The 25,516-nt window shown below is 46.3% G+C and overlaps 1 protein-coding gene across 2 annotated transcripts in view; it reads left to right on the top strand.

Annotated features, from left to right (window-relative positions):
- PRPS1 (phosphoribosyl pyrophosphate synthetase 1) overlaps window positions 1-25,516 on the top strand; it is a 167,368-nt gene that overhangs the window by 10,163 nt on the left and 131,689 nt on the right. For both annotated transcript variants that reach the window (XM_069613046.1, XM_069613045.1), the window contains exon 2: window positions 21,361-21,544. In XM_069613046.1, the coding sequence (XP_069469147.1) occupies window positions 21,440-21,544 (105 nt within the window). In that variant the 5' untranslated portion in view covers window positions 21,361-21,439. The remainder of the gene's footprint in view (window positions 1-21,360; window positions 21,545-25,516) is intronic.

Raw genomic sequence — 25,516 nt, 5'->3', positions numbered from 1 at the left:
CTGGGTCTTCACCCTCTTGCTGACGTCTGCCGGCCTTCTGCTGTTGCTGGGGAGCCGTGTGGCGCTCCGAAGTTGGAGCAAAATAAATGCACAAAACTAGATGGTCGTAATATATTGTCTTGTATTCACCAATGCTTTGTGCTAGTTTAATTTGTCGAATTGTTTTTGAAGCGGAGCTGCAGCCTGCTGCTGGGAGTTTCTATTGGCAGGCTGCGTGAAACTCATTAAATTAATTGGCTGTTCCTGAGAAAGTCCTGCCTCCAAGGAAAGCTGTGTGGTGCACGAGCAAATGCATAGGGGCACGCAGCAGTGATGCCCCAAGTGAGCGTGACTGAGTTAGAGGCCATGCTGAGACTGCGGCAGAATGGTGAGTGACTTGCTGCTCTGCGCCTGCCGGTTGTGCATGTTCCGGGAGGGCTGGCGCTGGGCTGGAGCATAGTCTAGTCTGCCAGGATACTGCCACGGATGGGCTAGAGCAGCAGGACAGCACTTGTGTACAATGCTGAGGATCCCCAAATAATAAATAAAATAAATGAATATTCTTTATCTTTTCCTTTGAGATGAGTTTCCTGAAGAAAAATTAGATCCACTCTGTTTTTCCCAATATGAGTAATTTCTTCCCTATTGACAGGTGTTAGGACTGACTTTCTATACTCTGGCTTGGTGGACAGATGCATAAAAGGCCAACCTATTATTGTGACAGCGACAACTCTGGGAGCTGCATCGAAACCAGTTCAAGGTAGCAAGGCAAGTCTAGGCTAAGTCTCAAGAGGTGGTGCGCTTGTAAGGAGTCCATAATGAGCACACGCAGTGACGGTCAAGGAACATACGTGGACAATCGGATATGAAATACTTTTTTACTTATGGCCAAATAACAAAGTGAAAAATGACTACTAATAGGTAGTAATATCACACGACACTGAAAATAGATACTTAAACACAATCATTGGAGTAGGGCAAAATGCAGTTCAGCGATGTTCCATACAGTGTTGTGAAGCTGGAAGAAAAAAATAAGGTCTCTGGGGTGCAGTGAGCAGCTCCAAGTGTTAGGTGACAAGTTAATCTAACTAACAAATGTGTTCCCAACTTCCGGAGTGCTTGTGTGAACAAGCAATGGCAAAGCCAAACTAATACAAAAGTTATGAAAACTTTTAAGGGAATTTAGGAGTTCAGGTAAGTATCTCTAAAACTCAACCTTGTACTCTTAACTCTTTGTAGGACTTGGCAGGTCTGCTGGAGAGGGTCAGAAATTGCTTTTCCTGCCATCAGCCTCAGCCCTTGATTCCCCATGGGCTGCAGGTTCGAGTACTCCTCCGGTCGGCGACTAATGCTGGTGCACGGTCTTGCAGTTGAGAAATGCAAAAGAACTCCATGCAGGGCCCCTCTCGGGAGAGGACTGGATGCAGGTAAGCAGTTTCAGCTGGGCCGTCCGCGGACCTCCGGGCAGGGAGGCCCCAACTCCTCCCGTGTATCCCAAAAATTAGTATGAGACACACACAAGAAGCAAGGTGGTTCTGCTGTTTATTAAACAACGGCAGGGACGGGTCTAGGATCGTACGCGTCCGTCCTGACTCTCGAAATTCGTGGGGCTCGCAGGCCCTTTTTGCTTCAGTATGACGCGCTACTTGCGTCACCTGGGAAAGTTAGCAAAAAACCTATCGCCACTCTGGATTGGTTCCTCGAGTGGTAGGGTTAGTATAGCATACGTATAGAGAACGCTGTTAGTGGTTAAGGGTCAGTCAGGTGGTATACTTGGGTTGTCCCTTCTATTTGATACATGAAAATTGTTACACGAAGACCCCTGATGATTGGCTAATGTTAATGGCGTCAGTGATGAGTGCCCCATGTTCTGATTGGTCCACTCGCGAGCCCCCCAGCCTGGGACCATCGTTGTTCCCAGCTCGCGGTGCACCTGTTATTTGCAACAATATGTAACTATGTGTTTATGCAGACAATGCGTGGATTTGCTCATATGCCTGAGAGCCGACTATTCCAACCGCTGTAGGTGTCCATTGGGTCGTTTCATTGTTGCAGCCTGTGTCTCTAAACGTGGGACCCAGGCGACTTCTCCCTCCTGGGTCTGGCACCCTGTCAGGTTCTGCTTGGTCACGTGAGGAGAGACCGTGGTTGAGGCAGAATTCTGCACATTTAATGTTGTATTTTCCACTGTGTGTCTGGCTTAGTTTGCAGGTGTGACCTTGGCTCCGGCTTGTGGCATGCAAGTTGCAACATTGCCCCTTGGCTGTCAGTTCTCGCTGGGCCCATTCTGCAGGGTCAGCAATTGTACTCTTGCTCGTTCAATGTTCGTGGAGGCTCTTGCTTGCGGCCTACTTGGGCCTGGTGCATAGGTTTGATGCATGGCACTTTAAGTTACGGTATCATATTGCTTCGTATCCAGTATCATGTCTTCGTTGCATTCTTCATCACAATGCATGGGTTAGGAGAAGCGTCCGCAAGCATTTTAGATGAGTGCTTTGTGCGTATTGCATTTCTGCATTTTAAAAAACCTATGTGAAAAATAATAAAGATGCGCGTCAGTGGGTGTGTCCGTCACCTACGTCATAGCACTGAATATGTTCTTCGTGTGGATTGGTGTGGGAGTGTCCAGTGTGCATGTTTGCACGGGTATTCTGACTGTTGGCTAGGTCGTCATGGCATCTCTAACGATGTGTTTATTTACTGTTGAATGGTTCAGTCGAGTTCATTCATGCCGCAGGTGTCGGCTTGGGCAGGGCAGGCTGGTGGGCACATCCGTATGTTCCTGTACCAGGGTATTTGGTCGTCTGGTAGATAGGCAAATTCCTCTCGTGGCGGGTGTCTGGGCCGCGATCCTCTAGGCCAGGGGCGAGAGGGGATTGGTGGGAGTCTTTTGTCCCATTCTCCTACTTCAGTCCCCCCTCTGGTCGACTTGTCGACCACAAACATATCTTTTTCCTCATCTCCTCTTACTCTCCATATTTTAGTTACTCCTCCCAGGTGTCCATAGTGGTTGACATGGTCTTCAAATGACCAATACATATACACAACTTCCTCCAGGTGTACAGTATACCCATTTCCCTATGTAGCTCCTTGGGTTCCTTGGGTTTTCGAGCTTCACAGATGGTGGGTCTAGGTGGTTGGTTATGATCTGTTTGCGCAGTTTTTCTCTTTCTTTTATTATTGTGTCTGTGTGCTGGCCATCATCCGTCGGCATCAAGGGGTGCGTACCAACCATTTCGATCATTTCGTCTGTAGTGCGTGCCTTCCGGGCCTTTCAAAACCTTAGTATGATCAGTGCAGCTCCAGCCAGTATTATGCATCCAACTATAATCTTCAGAACGTCTGACAGCCTATATGGCATCCATGACCATAACATTGAAAACCAGCTGTCATCCTTCTTCACTCCTTTACTTTCTTCCATCATTTTGGAGTGCATTTGAGCCAGTTGTGATACTGCTTCTGTTAGTGTACCATTGTCCGCATCGTTAGCAGGAATAAATGTGCAGCATGATTGTCCTATCTTTGCGCAAACTCCTCCTTCCATTGCTGTAAGGAGATCCAATACATATCTGTTCTGTAGTGCTACCATCCTTACTGCTCGCAATTCCTCTTTTATTGCGTTGAATCCATTTACTGTAGAATTTGTCATCATTAGCTCCTATCGAGTTATCTGGAGCCATTTTGCGTTTGCGTAAGCCTCTACTCCTGGATGTATTATTGACGAGAAGAACATTGCTGCTCTGCTGAATAATCTGTGTTCTGGTGGTATTGAAGTCAGTGCTGTTTCTGACCTTCCCCATAGGTAATGTCCTGTCAGAGGTTCTCCTTGTCTCTTCTTTCTATTCAAAATGTTGTTGTTGTTGTTTTCGTTTTCTGGCCTCTTCTGAGGTTGTACAGATCTCTTCTTCCTCTTGTTTCCTTCATCCATTTTAGGGAAGTTTGCCATGTTCACATGTTTCAGGGGCACCTCTAGTGATGGTACGTTAATGTGTACCATAGTGCATATACCATTCCACAGAGGGGGCAGTGTGTGGTATGCCTTATTTCCACAGGCCCAGTAATGGTCCATTAATACTGCTGTTCCTGCTCCCCCCCCCCCTCAGGTAACTCTATCACGCTTGCACAGTTGGTGTTGTATCCCACGTCCACTTCTCCTCTATGCTGGTAGCATATCTTAGGTGCAGACAGCGGCAGTATGCTCATTGGGTCTTCATCCTTCTCCATCCACGTCAGCATAGGTACGTACTTGCCCCAAATTGTCCAACATCTGTTATTGTGTTCATCAATAGTTGTAATATTTTCTCTTGTTGCCATGTTGCTGCCAATCACTCCTGTGTCCCATTTGTTGTCCATGTACACCTTCCCTGTTATTGTTACCAGTGGTCTTTCCCAACATCCTTGTGTACCAGGAACTTCAGTGGCGTACCAGTCACATGGTAGGTATTGTAGTGTTACTTTCTTCGTTTCTCCCTTTTCAGGACCACTTGTCATGTATCTGAATGCTTCAGCATGCAAACTGCTCTTGTGGTAACTCAAATAAGTCTTGAGGAAGTTGTTTTCGTATGGATATGTGTCTCGCGTTTTCCACACCAGTCCCTTGAAATCTCTCTCTCGTTTGGAATAGTGCCAGGTATATTATACATCGTGCTGTCTTTCCATCTATTTCCGTGGCAACGAATGTTCGAGAAGCACTCATGGCGTATGGGATCAATGAGCAAACGTAGCAGCTGTCTTCTGTTGTCTGCTTACCTATTTGGGTCATGTGTTGGTACCACATGTTGTTCGAGACGTGTGCTGAATCTGTTATGTAATTATCAATGCCTTTATTATCTGAGTATGTGCTGCGTTTAACTCTATTTCCCTTATGTGGAGGCTTGCTAGTACCACCTGACGTAACACCTGTTGCAGCCGTGGGTGGGGGTACATTAGGTTTGGGTACAGCCAAAATGTTGATAGCATAACTTTTCTGCCATACAGAGGCAGCCAAAAACCCAGTGATCATCAAAATCCCTATCATCTTTATTACAAAAGCTAGTCTCACCGGCATTTTGCTCTTACCTTGCTGCAGTCCGGCAGCTTATTCTTGCGACGTTAAAGTTGCCCGTCTGAAAATTCTCAATAAGCTTGTTATTAGTGTTGTTTTCAAGCTCTCCCTATCAAGTAGTCATTCAGTGCCCAGGCGAAGAGCTGTTCCCACGCCAATCTAAGGGATCTGTCTTCTTAGGGCAGGCAAGTGTTGGTGAAGATGGGGCATTGATTGTTCTATGGCCAAGATAAATGCTGTGTAGTAGACACGTACCCTCCTTCTTTTAAGGTACTTTGGCCTTTTTATGTGTTAGACAAATTGGTGTAATAGGGCTTCAGGGTAATTATCGTATGAGGGTAGCATCTATTCCTGGGCAATGGACGCTGTTAGTTATCTGTTTTCTCAGCAATACAATAATACGCGGTACCTGCATGTGCGAGAAAGAAAAAGAGAACATTCAAGTGTTTACATGTGTATATGTGCAAGATAATGTCCTTTAATTGGGTGGTGACTGTAGTGGGTAGGAGGTCGGTGGGCAGAGGGTTTGGGGCTCAACTGGCGGAAGTCTCTTTACTCTTTGATCGTGTGACCATGGGGTGGGCGGTATGGGAATTACCAGTTTCTATTTCAGTAGTTGTCTCTGGTGAATCTGGGGGATGGCAGGGTATGGAGACACTTAGGTCATCAGCTGTGGTAGAACTCTCTTTCTCCGTGGGTGACGCTGTCCCTGTTCTTCCAATGGCCCTGTCGGTGACGCTAGGGCGGGTCTGGAGTTTGCAGATCTTCACGTCGTGTAGGTGATTCCAAGCACGTTTATCCTGCAACTTTACTGCTCTCGTAGATACCTCCTCTACCAGGTGGGGGCCAGTGAAGCGTGGGCTGTTCCATTTTCTATTGAAATTGCGGAGTAGCACGTGGTCACCTTTAGCAATTTTGCACAGTTTTTCCTTTTCCAATTCTTTATCCGCGTCTTCTTGTTGTTCACTCTTAGACCCGCCCCGCGTGCGCTCGAGCTGTTGAGACACAAACACTACACTAGTAATCAAAGAAGACACATATTGGTACATTTCATCACCAAGAACAGTTGCAGTGTTTTCATAGTCTGTGAATGCCCTTGATGTTGGCGTTAGAGGAAGGCGCATTTGACGTCCGGTCACCACCTCGTGAGGAGTGAGGTGGTGGTCGGAGCCTGGTCTATTCCTCAGCTCAAATAGAGCTAGCGGGAGGCAATACAACCAACTCTTCTTTGTTGTTTGCTGTATCTTTGCAATTGCCTCCTTCAGTAGGCCATTCAGGCGTTCGCATACACCGTTGGCCTGCGGGTGATATGCACATGCAAATTTATGCTTGATGTTCAGTAAGGATGTGATGTGCTGGAACATTTCATTAGCGAAATGCGGGCCGTTATCCGACCGCAGTACCTCGCATACTCCCCACCTGGGGAAAACCTCCCTCACTAGAAATTTAGCTGCTCTAAATGCATCTGGATGTGAGCAGGGTCCTGCCTCAATCCACCTGGAGAATGGGCATACCACTACGATCATGTACCTATTTCCTTGACATACGTTGATCATATCAACGTAATCAATATGGATGTGTAGGAAGGGTCCCTCTGGCCGGGGTATAGTACCTTTTATCACTTTCAGTGTGTGACCGGCCGTAAACTGTTGACATGTGAGACAATTGCTGATAAAATTTGTCACATGGGAATTTAACTCGGGACAGAACCAATCTTCCCTAATTCGTGCTGCAATAACTTCCTTGCCTGTGTGGGCTGGGTGGTGGAGTTGGCTCAGGGCGGTGTTCAATAGTGCCAATGGCATTACCATCTTTCCAGTGTTAGCCTGGCGCCATAGTGCGTCAGTTGGCGACATTGTACATCCTCTTTTTACCCATATTTCTTTTTCTGCCATTGGTGCAGCCGCTTGTAACTCCATTATCTGTGTAGCTGGGAGATGGGTGTACCCTTCTCTCATCAACATTTCTTTAGCTATCCCCCTCCCTCTCTCTGACTCTGGGGGGTTCCATATCTCACCAAAATATGCAGCATACTTCGCATGTGCGTCTGCTGCTGCATTTCCTTTTGAGATATGATCTTCTCCGTTAGTGTGTGCCAGACATTTGACCAAAGCTAGTTCTTGGGGATCATTTATTACTTCAATTAACTCGGCTAACAAGAGAGCATGTTGCACTGGGGTGCCGTCAGCTCTCCTAAACCCTCTCCTCCTCCATTTGGACAATCCTGAGTGGACAGTAGACGTGACATATGCGCTGTCAGAATATATAGTTACTCTTTTGTCAAAGCTTTCCTTCAACGCCAAGATCAGTGCAACAAATTCTGCTGCTTGAGCAGAGTAATGTTGTGGTAATTGTACACATTTCACCGCCACACACACCAATTCCTCTGTCATTTTTACCACTGCTGCCCCAGTTCTCCTTATCCCATCACTCTGGTCTATTGTTGATGACCCATCAATGAACAAGAGCTCTCCTCAATTTAGCGTGTCCTCTTCAACTTTTCTAGTACATGAGTACATTTCGGTAGTCTGCGTACAATCATGTGCATAGTCGCCTTCCTCAATAACTTCCGCTATAAACCTTGCAGGATTAACTGTGCTGCATCTAACAATTGATAATTCTGGTCTAGATGAGATGATTTCATAACCTGACGCCCTCTGCGTGGTTAGTGTGGACTTAGGCTTGTTCAATATTGCAAAAAGTGCATGTTCCACAAATAGTGTGGTTGGGCACCCCATTGTAATTGATGATGCTTTCTCTACCGCGAAGGAAGCTGCAGCGAGACCTTGTTCGCAAGGGAAGTGACCTAACATAACAGGATACAAGTGACCGCTGTAAAATGCTACTGGTTTGAATCCCATACCAACACTGCTTTCATTACTGCTGAGTCGCAATGTGAAAATATAAAGAATTGTCGTTCATAATCTGGGGTGGCCAGTACCGGAGCAGTTGATATTGCGCCTTTCAGTTCATCAAAGGCCTCTTTCATTTCTATTGTCCACCCCAATTTTTTCTCCCTTTTATTAGCTTCTCTTAATGCTTCAAGTAGGGGTCCTATGTATGAGCTGTAATCAAATACCCATGCTCTACAGAAGTTGCACAATCCCAGGAACTGCTGCAGTTCCCTCACTGTTTGTGGCAATGGTGTTTTTGATATAGCCTGTGCTCTTTGTGGTGCAATCTTTCTTCTGTGTTGGGATATCAGCTGACCAATGCATAGTACCTGTTCCTGACAGTACTGTAACTTTTCTTTGTCTACCTTGTAACCCTTTTCAGCCAATATTGTCAGCATCCTCAATGAGTCCTCTCTGCATTTTTTTTCGCTTGTGCTGCAAATTATTATATCGTCAACATACTGCAACACTGTGCTTTCCAATTCAATGTTTCCCAAGTCCATCTGTATTACTCTGTTGGAAATTGAGGGTGACTCGCAGTACCCTTGTGGCAATCTAGTGTGTTTCCATTGTGTTTCTGTACGTGAAACTTGTTAGATCTTGTGAATCTGGATGCAGGGGTATTGAGAAGAAGGCATTTTTGAGGTCAATCACTGTAAATCGTGATGCCTCTGCTGGAATGCCACACAATATTGTGGCCGGGTTTGCTGCTAAAGGGTATTCTGCTTCCACTATGTTGTTCAAGGGCCTGAGGTCCTGGATGAAACGCCAAGACCCTCCTTTAGCTTTGCGCACTGGATATACGGCTGTGTTACATGGTGATTCTGATGGTACCAATATGCCATTATTTATAAGGGCCGTTATTGTTTCATATATGCCCTCATCTGCCTCCTTTGATAGTGGGTATTGCTTCACTCTAGGGAGTATTGCACCTTTTTTCAATTTTATCCTCACTCCCCCTATACTTTTTATTCACCCCACGCCATAGGGACTAGTAGTCCATAATGATGTTGGGACTTTTGCCATATCCTCCTCACAAAAAAGGAACTGGGGTGGATGTGGGTGCTTCAAGTGCCATTGCAATTTTCTGTGCCACTTGTTTGTATGTTACTCTTAGCCATATATCTACACTCATCATAAATACCATTTCACCTTCTTCCTTTTCTTCTGAAAAAAGCTCCTCGTCTGACACCTGGGTGAGCCTGCATCCCTCAGCTATGGCTATCACTGCCCTCCATGCTCTTCCTTCCCTGTCTTGGGCATGTACTGCGATATAATCAGCAGTTGCTATAATGCTCTCCATGCTCACTGAAATCACCTTTCCTTCTGGTTCATTGGTTGGTGTTTCTGGTCTAAACAAATAGGCTGTTGGTCTCCTCCAGATCTTTCCTTCTATTCCTGGCATCCATGTGAATGCCATGTCTGTTTCGTACTGGAACAGTTCGCCATCTACTGGCTCAGCCCTAATCACTGTCTGTCCACAGTATGCTTGCATAATTTGCCGTGCAGTGAGCATGTTTATCCCAGGAGTGGAACAAATTATGCCGTCCTCAGTAAAGGAGATCGTCATATTCAACCTGCTCATTATGTCTCTCCCAAGTATGTTTACTGGTGAGTCCGTTGAATATAAAAGCGGGACGGACATGTCATAATCCCCTATTGATAAAGGGATGTTATCAGTAAAGGGAACCAACCCCCTAGCCCCAGAGAATCCTTGGGTGTTCATGGCCTCACCTGACATCTTAAATTTACCTTCCCTTATGCAAGACCGGGTCGCCCCGGTGTCAACAAGGAATGATAATTTTTTGTCACCTATCGTTACCTCTATGCGTGGTTCCTCCGCACTATTAGGTGTTACCGACAGGATGGGACACACCAAGGCCGTCTGTGGGCTGTCCTATTGTGGGTATAATGATTGACCACTTCCTGTGTAAGGGTTGTGTCCCAGGACCGTCACCCTTCCCAGTTGTGTTTGCTGTAGTTGTGTATTGGTAGAGGTTATTTTATGGTCTTGAATTTGGGCAGGTTGCTGTACTTGCTGCACTTGAGGTTGTTGTGTTATCGCTACCTGTTGTGTTAGTGAATATGTCTGTGGCTGTTGGTGTGGCTGCACATTTCCCGGTTGCAGTGCCATCTGTTGTTGGTTGCCCTGTTGTTCCCTTGTAGGCCCTTGCTGTCCCTGTTCTCCCCATACTGGTGTGCCGGGTCTCATTCTACATGTGCGTGACATGTGCCCTAGTAATCCACAAATCCAACATACCGGTGGTTCCCTGGTCTGCCATGGAAAGCCCCCTAAATTGTCCAGATATACTGGTTGCCCAGTGGGGTAGACATTTCTGAATCCTCCCCCTTGCTGTTGTGTGTTATAGCCGTATCCCCTCCCCCTCATCATTCCTCCCCTTCCCCTGTTATAATTATAATATCCAGCTCCTGGTGTTGCGTATCCTCCTCCCATGTTAGTCGTGTATGGTTGGGGTGGTGGCAGCTGTTGCGCTACAATCTGTGATGATTGTATTTGGGAGGGATCTTGTGCAGCCACTACTTGTGTGGGGGTTTTGAGTCATTGTTGTAGGTGTAGTTATTAGTGCACCTTCCATCGTATATTTAGTAAGCTTTTTCTGTACCAATTTAGCCTCTTCCGCTTTTCTATTCTCTTCCTTTTGTTTAATCTTTTCTTGCCATGTCCTACAATGATGTACTATCGTCAGTTGTATTTCTGGCCATGCTTTTGCTTCCATCCCCACTACTTTCTTCAGTTGTTTCTGCACTGCTTCTGGAAGCCCTTGTATTAGTATATGGTAGAATATTGCTGGTGTTTTGTCCCATTGTTCTCTAGTTTCCATACGCCACTTCTCTTGAATTTCCTGGATATAATCAACAGGATCTTCGTTCTCACGCATCTTGCGTGATGTAATCGCTCCTATGTCTGATGTATCTGGGTACTGTACCCTCAGCGCTTGCCATAATGCATGTCTGCAGTTTGCGAATGGTGCCCCATCCTGTGATGTGTTTGTTATTGTGACCCCAGGGAAGCCTGCTCTCTTCCAGATGTCATCTGCTGCATCCCCCAATATTGATATTAGGAGGCCCTTTACATCCCCTACTGCCAGTTTCTGTCCTGCGGTGTGTTTTTCCATTTCATATATCCATTTTCCCGCACCTCCACTTAATGATGGAAGCCTGCACTTTATATTTTCCTTGTCTGCATGCTTCCAAGGGACGTATTGTGGTCTAACCCCTCCCCTCTCCAGAAGTGGCATTAGGTTGTGTCCTGTTTGACCCCCTGGGTTCCCCAAAGTCGAGTCCGTGTACCCCTCCTCTTCCTCCGTGTCGTCTACTCGTCTACTGTGTCCATATTTACCCTGCTTGTAACTGTTTCTCCTCCATCTCTTCCCCTTCTGTTATTATTTCCTTTTATTTAATGTGGGCGTGTGTATTCGTTCTTCCTGCCTGCGTCCAGGGAGGTCTCTAAGCCTGCCTGCATAGGGCGTGAGTTCATGAGGGGCGGGGGCGGGTGTAGGTGGGCATGTTGCACGGGATGAGTGTGGGGTGGTGGAGCATGTTGGACGGGATGATGAGGGTGTAGCTGCACGTGTCTGCCTTCCCGCCATTCCTTGCTCTTCCTCCTCACTTCCCCCTAGTTCTTCCTTTCTCCTGCAGGCCCATGGTGATTCCCTGTTTGTCCGGGTGATGTACAATTTATCTAGGCTTTCCCTTTCCCTATTTCTTCCTTCTCCATTCCTTCTTCTTCCTCACTACAAAAGTCATCCAAGAGCGACAACCCCCAGTCTGTCTTTTTCCCCCTAATCGTTACCGTTTTTTAAGTCTATTCCGTTCCTCCCATTTCTTCTTTACCAATTGCTCCCTTGTGCTGATGTTGTTGCTACTTCTGTGTCTCTGCGTACCTATCTCCTTACTTCACTCTCCCTTCTCTTTCCTCTTCTCTTTTCTCTGCTATTTCTCTACCAATTTCCTCTTTTCTTTATTAATTCCTCCATTACTTCACTACTCATCTTTTCCAATATCCTTTCCTCTTCTCTCTTCCTTTCCCATCTCTCTCTTTCCCGCTCTAATATACTTTCTATCATCCTCCCTTCTTCGTATTTCTTTGTCGTTTCTGATGGTATTCTCCTCTTCCATATTTCCATTTCTTTTTCTTTCTCTTCCTCTCTTTTCTTGTCACGCAGTGCTGCTCTGGATACCCTTTCTGCTACTGCCTTTACCCTTTCAGCTTCTCTTTTTCGCTCCTCTGTTCGTTCCCTCATTTTTTCCATCTCATTCTTACTTTCTTTCCTTTTCCGTGCTCTCTCTCTTTCCTCCCTCTCGAGTTGCTTGATCAATGCATTTTGCTCGTCCCTTAATTCTGCTAATCGTTCCTCCAAAACCTCTTCCTTTTGTCGTGACAGCTCTTCCTCCTTCTTTTTTCCTCCTTCCCCTTTCATTTCGCTCTTCCTGTCATTATCCTCGTCCATTTTCCTTACTACCTTCTTCTCTTCTCCTGTTAATGAACCTCGTAATTTTAATAATACCTGCGCAGCTACCCACTCATCATGTCCTATTGCTGCGATTTGTTCTTCGCTAGTCCTCCCCTCCCCTGCGGGCATCTTCGTATAAGTTGATCCCGTCGTACTAGTCTGTTCCCCTCCCGTGTGGCCACCTGTAGCTGTATATGGTGGCGGGCTGTATGCCGGGTTCGAGTACCCCTCAGCCGCCCTTAATTGTTCTCTCACTATTTCTCGTAGTTCCGTTAAAGGATATAACCCCCCTTCCTATTTTTTCACTACCTTTGCTAGGGGCATGTCGTCGCTCGGTTCCTTTTTTATTTCTTTTTCGTTTATGTTGTTACTCTTTTCTCCTCCCTCTTGTCCGTTCCCCGTGTTCTGTGAGCCTTCACTCTCTTTTTCCCCATTCTCTTCTTCCTCCTTAATCATCTTCTCTTCCTTTGTTTCTCCCACCGTGAACATTCCGTTTGGTCCTGGTAGGGACCCCTGGAACATCCTCCATAAGTTTAACACCTCCACATGGCGTGTCAACTTCTTCCCCTTGTATGTGTTATGCAGATGGGTTAATAGTGAATATTGGGTATATGGATCGAAACTGCCATTAGGCGGCCATGGTGTCGTCATTTTGTTGTCCGTCCCCTGTGTCCATTCTATGCTGTATTTGATCAGTTTCTCCCTATGGGGTGACAGTGTTTTACATATATGCTGTAGCGGGGTAGTGAGGGTGTTCCCCCACCCTCCCGATCCTGTCCCGTATGAAATGGTAGCACTTCAATTGTTATCCTCCCTCCTATATGGTAGCGGTTATCTTGCTAATAGTGTACGCTATACAATTTCAGACCTTTACCTGGCCCCGTAATTTTGGGGACTTGCGATTGTCCGCTAAAACAAAATAGTAAAATATAGCATTTGCATTTGTATATTCTTTTCTCTCTTTTCTTCCTTCACCAAACACCGTTACGGCCCCCTACGGCCGAGGCGCACGTAGCCCCCTGCGGCTGCGTGCCCTGTGCGACGTTCTTATACAGCCGTTCCACTTTATTTTACCCCTCCTCCTCTTTCTTCACTTGTCGTGGCCGGCGTTCTCCGTGCGCGGCCGTCCCCCTCTTCACCTTGCCCCGATCTACTCGTTACCGTTTATCTTCGTCTCCACTCCCTTACCATTATTCTCTTCCCCACCACTCTCCAAAAAATGCCTTGTGTTCGAGATATCCTATGAAAGCCCTACTGGTGACGTCACCGATCTCTTCCAAAACTACTGGTAAGTTCTTTACATGTTTTTAAAAGTTCGAAATACGTTTGCAATCTACACCCGTTAACCCCACAGCTGTCCTCTTGTCACGCCTGGAACAAGGTAATCAACAATATAATCAGACTGCGCACGCTGCGTCGCCTCGTGTGTGATACGCCCCTCGACAGGAGGGCTTAACCAGTCAATTATCTTCCGTATTTGGCAACCAGCTAGCTACCGCCTACAGGGAAACGTCATCCATCTATCGAGTTTTCTGCTCGATCAATAGGGATCCTCATCTACTCATTGATCACCAAATTGTAGGAAACAGCACACACACACACACACACACACACCCTTACAGGTGGTCGCGACCTAGGCCAATCTGTGTCTACGAGCGGCCGCACGTGATGTTTTTGTGCTCCGCCCCCCCCTCCTCCTTCGTAACGTAGCGGACTGCTCTCGCACTTGTCCAGCTACCATTCACTTCACCGTCAACACTAATCTATCAAACCTTCGCCGCGCACCTATGTAACGCCTCCCACCTCCCGTATTCTATTCCTCCACCCTCCCTCACAATTTCACATTGCTTGTTGGGCGTGGCATACTAACCAAGTTCTCTTGATGTGGGGCCGCTCGACCGCGTGCACCCCTCCAAGCGGCTCGCCACCTCCCCTCGTCTGGACCACGTCTGGACACTCGCCAACCGCGGGCGGGATACTTCTCAACCGGCTCCCGAAGGCCAATATCCGGATTGCGCTGTCCGGTCTTCTCGCAGTTCCGCGATGGTCCTGTAGTCCTCCAAAAGGGGGCAGCGGCAGAGGGGGCCGCGCCGCCGGGCCTCCTCGCAACGAGAGCACTCGGAAAAATAAAATAAAAGCAGATCTTAAACAGATCTCAGCAGTGCCTCCAACTTGTCGGGGGGAAAATTCTCCCGGGGTCAGCTGGGCCGTCCGCGGACCTCCGGGCAGGGAGGCCCCAACTCCTCCCGTGTATCCCAAAAATTAGTATGAGACACACACAAGAAGCAAGGTGGTTCTGCTGTTTATTAAACAACGGCAGGGACGGGTCTAGGATCGTACGCGTCCGTCCTGACTCTCGAAATTCGTGGGGCTCGCAGGCCCTTTTTGCTTCAGTATGACGCGCTACTTGCGTCACCTGGGAAAGTTAGCAAAAAACCTATCGCCACTCTGGATTGGTTCCTCGAGTGGTAGGGTTAGTATAGCATACGTATAGAGAACGCTGTTAGTGGTTAAGGGTCAGTCAGGTGGTATACTTGGGTTGTCCCTTCTATTTGATACATGAAAATTGTTACACGAAGACCCCTGATGATTGGCTAATGTTAATGGCGTCAGTGATGAGTGCCCCATGTTCTGATTGGTCCACTCGCGAGCCCCCCAGCCTGGGACCATCGTTGTTCCCAGCTCGCGGTGCACCTGTTATTTGCAACAATATGTAACTATGTGTTTATGCAGACAATGCGTGGATTTGCTCATATGCCTGAGAGCCGACTATTCCCACCGCTGTAGGTGTCCATTGGGTCGTTTCATTGTTGCAGCCTGTGTCTCTAAACGTGGGACCCAGGCGACTTCTCCCTCCTGGGTCTGGCACCCTGTTGTAACGCTCACCTGATTCTCGCAGAGGCGCCGGTCTTGACTGGGCGACTACCGTATCTCCAAAGGTGATGTGTAGCACCCGGTTGGCTCTTGGGCTGGACCTCTGTGCACTGTATGCCTGACGTGTAGAGTAAGATGTCTTAGGTAAGTGGATGCCGAGCTCTCCATCTGCCTCGGGGCAGGGTGCTGTAACCAGTTTCTTCACTGGATAGGTAGCGCAGGCCTCTTGACTTCAGAGGACTGCTGTCCGTCGTTTACTGCACGAACGGTAAGTTTTGAGTCATTCAAATGTCTTTAAAGTCTTTAGTAATGATGTCTCTTGTTTTGCAGGGTTCCGGCGATGGCGGATGACGGGCTGAAGTGAGTTGAAGATGGAGCCCGTGTGATGAATAAAGCGCCTGGAAGCACGTAAGTAAGCGCTTGTTGCCTGCTTCACGATGCGCTCTAACTGTCTTTTTATTTTGCAGGTACGAGCTCGGAGCGGCTGCAGGGTGCCGGAATACCCACTGGATTAGATGTGGAAAGGAGTAATGGCACGTGAGTATTAAAGTTCCCCAATGTCTTTAAACGCACCTTGTTTTGTCTTTCAGATGCGGGATGCAGCGCCGAAGGCCTCCGGAGCGTGCGAAGAGTTGGTAAGCTTTTGTCTTTCAGATGCCGGAATGCAGTGTGAAGACCTCCGGAGCGCACGAAGAGTAGGTAAGCCTTTGCCTTTCAGATGCCGGAATGCTAACCTGTTCTTTCTTGTCTTTATAGGTGTTGCTGAAGACTGGATTCAGGATGGTAAGCCTTTGCCTTTCAGATGCCGGAATGCTAACCTGTTCTTTCTTGTCTTTATAGGTGTTGCTGAAGACTGGATTCAGGATGGTAAGCCTTTTTCCTTAGGCCCAGGACCGGATGCAGAAGACACGATGAGCGTTCTGCTGCAGAGGTTGCAGAATAACGCAAAGCAAGATTCATCCACTGGGTGTGGTTTAAATAGCCTCCTGTAGTGCTTCGGTGTCTCCTTCCACAGCCACGCCTAGGTAAGAAAAGAGTTCCTGCTTTCCAGAAGAGTTCCAGTGTTCTGAACCTAGGGAGTGGCTCCAGCCCCACCCAACAGGAAAAGCAGTTCCAAACAGAAGGGGATCAGAGGCTCAACTGGCAGGCAAGTAAGCAGCATGGTCTGCTGCAGGTAAGTCCACCCAAGCATTATGAGCCCAGCGCTTCCAGCGCTGGGACTGGGCATATTTATGAGCCTGGTGCCACTGGCGCCAGGACTGGGTCCAAAAGGTCCCAATTGGGACTGGTTGGCACTCGGAACCTGGGTTATGGATCTGCTTCCAAGGGAGTTGGGAAAACCCTGACCTTTTGGAAGCTAAGATCATGACACCTGTCAGGTTCTGCTTGGTCACGTGAGGAGAGACCGTGGTTGAGGCAGAATTCTGCACATTTAATGTTGTATTTTCCACTGTGTGTCTGGCTTAGTTTGCAGGTGTGACCTTGGCTCCGGCTTGTGGCATGCAAGTTGCAACATTGCCCCTTGGCTGTCAGTTCTCGCTGGGCCCTTTCTGCAGGGTCAGCAATTGTACTCTTGCTCGTTCAATGTTCGTGGAGGCTCTTGCTTGCGGCCTACTTGGGCCTGGTGCATAGGTGGGGATGTTTGATGCACGGCACTTTAAGTTACGGTATCATATTGCTTCGTATCCAGTATCATGTCTTCGTTGCATTCTTCATCACAATGCATGGGTTAGGAGAAGCGTCAGCAAGCATTTTAGATGAGTGCTTTGTGCGTATTGCATTTCTGCATTTTAAAAAATCTATGTGAAAAATAATAAAGATGCGCGTCAGTGGGTGTGTCCGTCACCTACGTCATAGCACTGAATATGTTCTTCGTGTGGATTGGTGTGGGAGTGTCCAGTGTGCATGTTTGCACGGGTGTTCTGACCGTTGGCTAGGTCGTCATGGCATCTCTAACAATGTGTTTATTTACTGTTGAATGGTTCAGTCGAGTTCATCCATGCCGCAGGTGTCGGCTTGGGCAGGGCAGGCTGGTGGGCAGGCTGGTGGGAACATCTGTATGTTCCTGTACCAGGGTATTTGGTCATCTGGTAGATAGGCAAATTCCTCTCGTGGCGGGTGTCTGGGCCGCGATCCTCTAGGCCAGGGGCGAGAGGGGATTGGTGGGAGTCTTTTGTCCCATTCTCCTACTTCAGATTGCCGTAATCAGACATAGCTTCCCATCTATGGGTCCCTTTGATGCTAGGATCTCAAAACTTCGCAGAGGTAAGTCTAATGGCACAAGCTGAAGAACTCTTTCCCCACTCCCCACACCCTCTCCCTAATTCCAGGTCTCGACTCGGAACAGCGATGTCTGCAGCACGGTAGCCCAAACTCTGAGCTGGTAAGCCACTGGGCGGCCAGGGGCTTTTCCAAAGGCTGCTGTAGGGCTCATGATGTTGTGAATGGATGTTCCCTCCACTCCAAGGGTTGCAGCTCCTTCGCAGGACTGCAGAACATCACCTACAAGACTGGGCTCTCCCAGGACAGCAGCAGAAGTTGGTCACCAGGCCTTCTTCCAAAGGGTCTCCGGACTCATTGCAAGTCTTGCAGCTGGACAGGATTCTTGTCTCAGTTTCTGCCAGGATCTCTCTAGAGTGGGTGCAGGTGTCCTCCTTCTTATCCTAAAAGCCAGGTAAGAGCTGAAACTCCCACTAGCCAATGACAGATCTGGCCCACGCACGCACACCAGCAGTGGTCCAATCAGGCGTCAAATCTTATGCATACCACTCAGACACACCAAAACCAGTTTGTGGATTGGGACCAGACAGTCCCAACCCACTTCCAGGCAAAAAAACACCCACAGCACTCCAGTAGCCCGCCAAAAGCCTCCGCTTTCCCAGGCACTGGAAGTCCACATAAGGATTTTCTTGACCTCCCAATCAAGGAAGAAGGGTAAAAAGCAAGCTGGCCAAAGGACAAGTGAAAAACCTTGTGGCATGGTCATGTTTGACCACTAGCCACAGTCGGTAACTAAACACGGTAAGGCTCAAACGAAATGTAGCAAAAATGATTTACTGTTGGCACCAGCTTGTCCCTTTGGCACACCTAGAGTAACCAAAAATCCTCTTTAGTGTTCGTCTAGGGCAGGGGTGCACAACTGGTTTTGACAGACGGCTGAAAGTACCTTACATGATGGCTATCATGGGCCGAAAAGTAAATGTGGGTGGGGCGGTAGGCGCGGCATGGCGTGGCAGGATGCTTTTTCTCAATTTTATTAAACACATGGAAAAAGAATAGGTTTTTGAGGTGTAACGATTTTTATTTGTATTTCAAACTTACATTTTGTACTACACATTTTCCATTGTTATCATTTAGTTATTGCATATCGTCTGTTTAATTAAATTATATATATATATATATATATTTACCCTTGATTGGACATTCTGTTATTTTGGACTGTTGTACTTTGCTGTTTGGGTTGCCCAAGAGGAGTATGGCCTTCATTGAGTCAGGTTTCCACAAAAAGCAAAGGATGTACATCTCATAACTGTGCCTGTTTTAGCTATATTATTGGGTTCACTCTTGGAGTGCTACACTATGCCCCATGCCACCAAGCATGCACCATGTACCCATAACAGAACCAAACCCCCCCCCCACCCCCAACTCGGCATAGAAACTCACAAGCATACACCAATACACTATGCACCCATACAGACCCAAACCCCCACCCCAGCATCCAAACTCACAAGCATACACCAATACACCATGCACCCAAACCGACCCGAACCCCCACACTGCATCTCAACATACACTGCACTGTCACACAAAAACAAACACTCAGGCAGTGTGCCCTGAGCCAATGAAGACAACAAAGACTTTCCTAATGGAGGGCGGCAGCGGGCCGCACTCCATTAGGAAAAGTCTTTGTTGCTGGCGGGCCGCAACTGGCTCGCAGGCCTTACGTTGTGCACCCGTGGTCTAGGGCAAAACAAAGTTTACCCCATTGTACTGCATTGTACAATGATAAAGTTACAGAAGTGATAAAGTTACCAAAAGTAGTAACAAATTAACCACTCTATGGGAAACTGTTTCCCAGTACTGACAGCCTGAAGAACTTGTCAGTTTCCCCTTGACAAAATTAGCAAAAGCCAGTGTAGGCTTCACTGCACTGTAAAGAGTAGGTCAGAATCAAAAACTGAAGCAAAATGTTAGGGTGTCCATAGAAATGTAAGGAAAGGTGCTGTAAAGAGAAATCTTTCCTAACAACTTGACTGTCACACCCTGAATGTTCCTACTTGATATCTTCAATTGCTTGGCTATCTCATTATGTAAAGTTTGCTATTATCCAAAATAATATATACATCTAAACAATGAAAACACCCCTCAATTGTTGCTCATTTAAAAAGGGCATCCTTAACTACTACAGTGTATGACACAGTTTACAATAATTACCTGCATTACCAGAAGTCCAAACCAAAAGAAGTGAAAAGATAATAGTAATAAAATAATTTAAAACAATGAAGAATCCTACCTTTGATCCAACCTACTAGTATAGTATTCCAACGTTTGAAGTATTAATCTATCAAGTATAAAAAACAACCATTAAACTGATACAAGGTAGCCTAGAACTAGCAACCTCTATTATATACATGTGACTCGATATAATTCACTCCCTGGAGTATCTGTGTGTAGCATGTATCTATTGCTATTGAATGGAAATGAAGCAGTATTTGACTTAATGTAATATATATCTACTGTGGCGAATTGCAAGTATTTGTCACTTCTCTCCAGGGGGGAGCCACCTTCTGCGAGCCTGCTCTGCAAGAGGGTCTGGGCAAGTGGGACCTCAATGGGAGTGCCTCCACCTCTAGTTGACAAAGATTCTCATTCCCATGAGGAACTTCTTATACCAGGGGGTAAGGGGAGAGATGCATACATACATGCGCATGCAGGGAATTTCCTGTCATCACGTCTACAGAGCGTAGTACCAGGCCTTTTTATGCACTAAAATCTTGCAAATACATCTTTTATCTTTCTCTGTTTACCATTCGAGAGCAGAGGTCACTGGAAAGGGCAGGTTTGACAGAAACCATAACACATGCTTTGATTCTTATCTGCATGGCTGAAACAGCAGGTCATGAAGCAGCAGTTCAGACATTTTTCTCTGAGCTTGTCAGAGCACAGTGTGAGATGTGAAATGGTTTCGTTTCAACTGCTGCTGTATTTTGTGTCTGGAGTAGAGGGGCATTGTTAGGCGGAATCCTGTACAGTGCCCTTAGGGACCACTACACACAATTAAGACTACCGGTGGCAATACAAGTTTTACCTTTGGTACAAGCCTGTACTACTAAGTTATAGTGGTAGCAGTAGCAGAGTAGCCAGGCTTATCTCAAGAGTATATGAGCAGTAGCAGAGATTACACAAAGGGACCACAATTACTGTGACTCAAGCAAACACTGACTCAAGGTTTCAGGTAAAAAATATAAGTACATTTATTCTTAAACCATCAGTTATAAACACAACACCTCTATTAAACTTTAAACAAAACCACACGTTAAATATACTACAACTAACCAATTCACTTTGTACAGTAAGTCTCAAGGTAAGTACCCTGTGTTTGAATGAACTGTTTGTGTGATTAAGGCTATCCTGCACGTCAAGCCCTGACGAGGCAGGCATTTCTCCACCCTTAGCATACCAGTCTTTCGTTTTGCGCACATGCCATGCAGAAAACACAATTATCAATTTGAACTGCCAACCTTGGAGTGATTAACGCTTTTCCATCCAATTCTTTTGGGGTTCACTGTTGTCGGCTTTAGTTTGACGCGTGTGGTTGAAGGCAATGTTTTGTCGGTGATTGTTTTTGAACATTAAAAAGGTGCGTCATTGTACTGCCGACTGTGGCAGGAGCCAGAAAACATGATGCTTCTCACATTGACTTTACATGGACTGCTCTTTGAATATAACGTTTTGGGATAGATTTAGAAAGCCCAGGTTTTTTCCTGTGTCTACTGGAACATTTGTCGGCCTGTAGAATCTGGTTTTATTAGCTAAATGCTAAATGGCAAGCGTTCATATTTGTCTTTTTCTTCTTTTTTTTCCTTTTCCTCAGCGTGGAGATTGGAGAAAGTGTTAGAGGAGAGGATGTCTACATTGTGCAGAGTGGCTGTGGGGAAATAAATGACAATCTGATGGAGCTTCTTATTATGATTAATGCCTGCAAAATTGCATCTGCCTGTCGCGTCACAGCGGTCATCCCCTGCTTTCCCTATGCTCGACAGGACAAAAAGGACAAGGTATGACATGTTTTTGTAATGACTAAATATTCCGGTTTTTGGGAGGGCTTCAGACAGGGACACGTGGGGCATTGCCATCTGAATATGTATTAACCATATGGGCAGGTTCTTATGTTGGTTGCTTGTGAAATACTGTGCAAACGGATACGTCTCTAGGCTCTATTCCTGGGTGGAGATCCTTAAAGCAGAGGAACTGGTGGAAGTGAAATTTGCAGTCTACAATAATAACTGTTTAGTGAGTTGGCAGCTCAAGAGACTGGGGGCGGTTGTCTATTCTTGTATAGAGCCAGAAAGCGGGAAGTGCCATATCCCCCCTCCCCCCTCCGCCGTCCCCAATATCCAATCCAGCACATTAGACATGCCCTATTCACCCTCCCTCACATACATCTGTTTATTCTTTTATTCCGGTTTGGAAGGAGCAGCGTTTGGGATGAGCTTACTCAATGGGAGGTGGGTTTTATCATGTTTCGCTCCCCTTCTTTTACTGTCATAAAACGGACCCAGAGAAGCTTTAACCTTGTTTCTTGTCGGAGCATCAGGAGTGCACCCTCCATACAAAATGCCATCTGTGTTGCTAGTGTCAGGCCTTCCTTCATAATGAATGGAGGTGTTAAGTTTTATTTTAACGAAATGTTAGTTTTGTCAGTGAAATGTTAAGGGACGTCTCTTCAGTTTTTTTTACTTGGCCATATTACATCTACATAAACAGTCATGGAGTTAGTAATGTGTGGGCCTGGAAAGGATTGTGGGCGTCGGGAGTGGCGACTTTCCCTCCCTAATTTTCTATGCAACCCGATTCTTTTTGCTGTGTTTTTGATTCTCCTCTGACTTTTTGAAGCCAGCGCTTGCCTCTGCTCATTCGGTATTGGGAAACGGACTAGTCCTTCAGACCAGCAGTAGTGGGAATCTTTGTTTCCCCTTATGGATTTTTTAACATTTATTTTTTTAAGCTTTATTTAGAAAGAAAAGGCAGGTAATACAAATAACCTGATTGAAACACGATATATGCAATCTAATAAAGCTTTTGTTTGTGATCAACCATGAGTTTGCACACGATCCCAGTGCTATATCTAGGACACGTGCCTCCTAATCACCACCCCGCCCCCCTTGTTGCAGCGGAGGGGGGGGGGGTTTATCTTCCTCCTGTTAAGAGCTGTGGAGGTATATCCTCAATGGTTCTCAGCTATTTTTAGGTCGGCACACTGGAGTCACCATGGCAGTGAAGGTCTCTTCCCTCTCACTGGTATAAACCTGATCTCTCAGCCATTCTGCAAATGTTGGGTCAGCTTTGGCCTTCCAGTATCGGAGAAAGCATCATTTAGCAATAATACAGACCACATTAAAAGGTCTCCTTGTTACCTGTGACACTTTACCAATATCCCCCAGAAAGTATTTAATGTGAGACATTTGTAGGAGGGATATCCGCTATGTCCATCAGAGCCTCAGCCCCTTGAACCCAAAAGGAAGCAGCCTTCTGAAACGCCCAGAACATATGAAAGGTATTAGCTGGGGACATCCCACATTTCATACAAGCATCACTGATTTCCCCCCCTCCCGCCCCCCTCCCTGGGGTGAACCTGGCCATTTGAACCGGCACATAGTGAAGGTGGTGATTCAGTAGCTTGAATAGGATGAACATGTACCTGGCGCACCTTGACACTACTTTCGTTAAGAGGCAACATCTCTTCCACTGTGCATCAGAAAGTTCATGTCCCAAATCCCACTCCCATCTGTAACGCACACTGGCTTGCTTGGACGAAACTATATAGCCTGGTACCATGCATCTAGATTAACCCCCGGCCCCCCTACCCCCCCAAAAAGCAATTGCTTCAGTACATGGATGCAACTCTGGCTCCAAAGGGAAGGACGGCCATAATCTTCTTACCCAGTTTATCAGTGAATTCACTGGCAGCCATCAGAAAAGTCTCCCAGCACCAATTGCTCCCTGTCCCCCAGGATTTATGTATATCCCTATGAAATGATGGGGCAATGTCTGGGAAATTCCATAACTGTTCTGCCCTGTTGTATAGAACAGTTACACCCAGTCTACGACAAAGCCTTGATCGACAATTACAGTAGTACGTACAGGGTTATAAGTGCAGGAGTCAACCTATTTATCACTAATGATCACTGCTTTCAGGTGTGTACATGCACCCCCATATTTTTCCATGGCAAGCGAGTGGAATAATACCTCTACCCTGCATATTGTGCTTGTGCAACCAGGTAAAATAATTTGAAGTCGGGTGCAGCTAGCCACCCCGCTCATATGGTTCCACCATCTTCTCCCAGCTCATCCTGGTCACCTCCACGCTGCTGAGAAACTCTACCGATGGGGACCTCAACGACGTAAAGGACCTCCGGGCCACATAGATATGTTACAGAAAAAATATATATGGCTTAGGGAGAACTACCCTCGTCAACAGCCGCCCATTTGTAGAAATTGGGAGCACAACCCATATCTTCAATTTCGCAGTTAATTGCGGTATGTACTCCTTATAATTAAGACGTTTTTACGGAAAACAGGATGCGGCCCATCTGAACCTCATAAGGTCTTGCATCAGTCAAATGGAGAAGCTCCGACTTGGCCCTATTGACCCTGTAACCTGAGTATGTCAAATTTGTGTACGTCCTACATTATGGGAGCAAGATAAGGTGTCATCAGCATATAACGAAATGGTTATAGGTCAAAGTATCGAGTCAAAAGGATCGAAAAGTAAAGGTTCGAAAATGTGTACTCCCGTTTTTGTGGTAAAACATTTTTTTTTTTTTTTTTACCTATACTGAAACCCCAAAAATATATTTAAAAAAAATACATTCAAACCTTTGTTTTCGATCCTATTGACTCTCACCTTTTGCATTCGAACCTTTTGTATTCAATCCTTTGACTGGACACCTAACAAAATCACCTGTGCTGGCCACCAGCTATATGTATACCCCTATGGCCATGTCTCTGCCTTATGAGTGCCGCCAGTGGTTCTGTTGTGAGTGCAAAGAGGAGCAGTGAGGGGGACACCCCTGATGCGCCCCTCCTTCTGCCCCTCTAAGAATATGCTCGGCGATAGTGTATTGTTCATATGGATTCTCGCTGTGGGCTGATTTTATACAAAAGACAAATCCTTGGCAGGATGTATTGACCGGTTCTATGTGATATATTTATTTTTTATTGCAGCCAAAATGTGTTTTTAAACCTTTTTTTGCATTTTATTTGCGGGGGAGACTTCTGCAGCTCCCCCATACTCCCCATTAAATAAATGACTACCCTAACCCACCCTACACGTATATAGTGTCACACAATGTAAAAGAAAGAAATACATATTTTTTGCCGCAGTATCTATTTGGCACAATAAAAATCGATGGATACCGTATTGACCTATCCGAAAACGTCTAAGAACCGTGAATAGTTATTTCCAGGACACAGAATCAAAGGCCTTCTCTGCATCCAAAGAGGCTGCTGTTGGGGAGAATTCTCATAAATGTGCTAATTCTCTTCACCTTAGAGACCCCCAGAAACTTTGCTTTTGAGGACTTGATTTATTTACCTTGAAATAGTGTGAGCCTTTTTATCCCACTCTTTCATGTATTTTGATGTTTGTTGTTTACTCTTGTGGTCTCTGATTATGGGGTTTTAAGATAACCCCATAGGCATCTTTTCATGTGTTACACAGCACCCTCAGTGCAGTGACACAGGGATGTCTTTTTAGACTTTCCAAATGTTTAAATACCTTCTCTGGGATAAACTACTGTTTCCCAGAGAATGTAAGGTTAAATTGACTTTACTAGTCTTTTTAAATTCCTAGACGCAGCACACACTATCTTCCTATAGTGCTGGAGGGATTACCTAGTATCCCCTATGTCTCGAAACTCATGTAGCAGTCAATTACTACCCTTTCCCATCGAAATGGCTGGTGGCAGTGGTTTTACAACAAACTACCATGATTTTTCCTGTCCGTGAACACTGGCTGCTAAAAATCG

The sequence above is a fragment of the Ambystoma mexicanum genome, chromosome 5p (genome assembly GCF_040938575.1).
Source record: "Ambystoma mexicanum isolate Mex_15411 chromosome 5p, UKY_AmexF1_1, whole genome shotgun sequence".
Taxonomy (NCBI): Eukaryota; Metazoa; Chordata; class Amphibia; order Caudata; family Ambystomatidae; genus Ambystoma; species Ambystoma mexicanum.
This window is presented reverse-complemented; position numbering and strand designations above follow the sequence as displayed.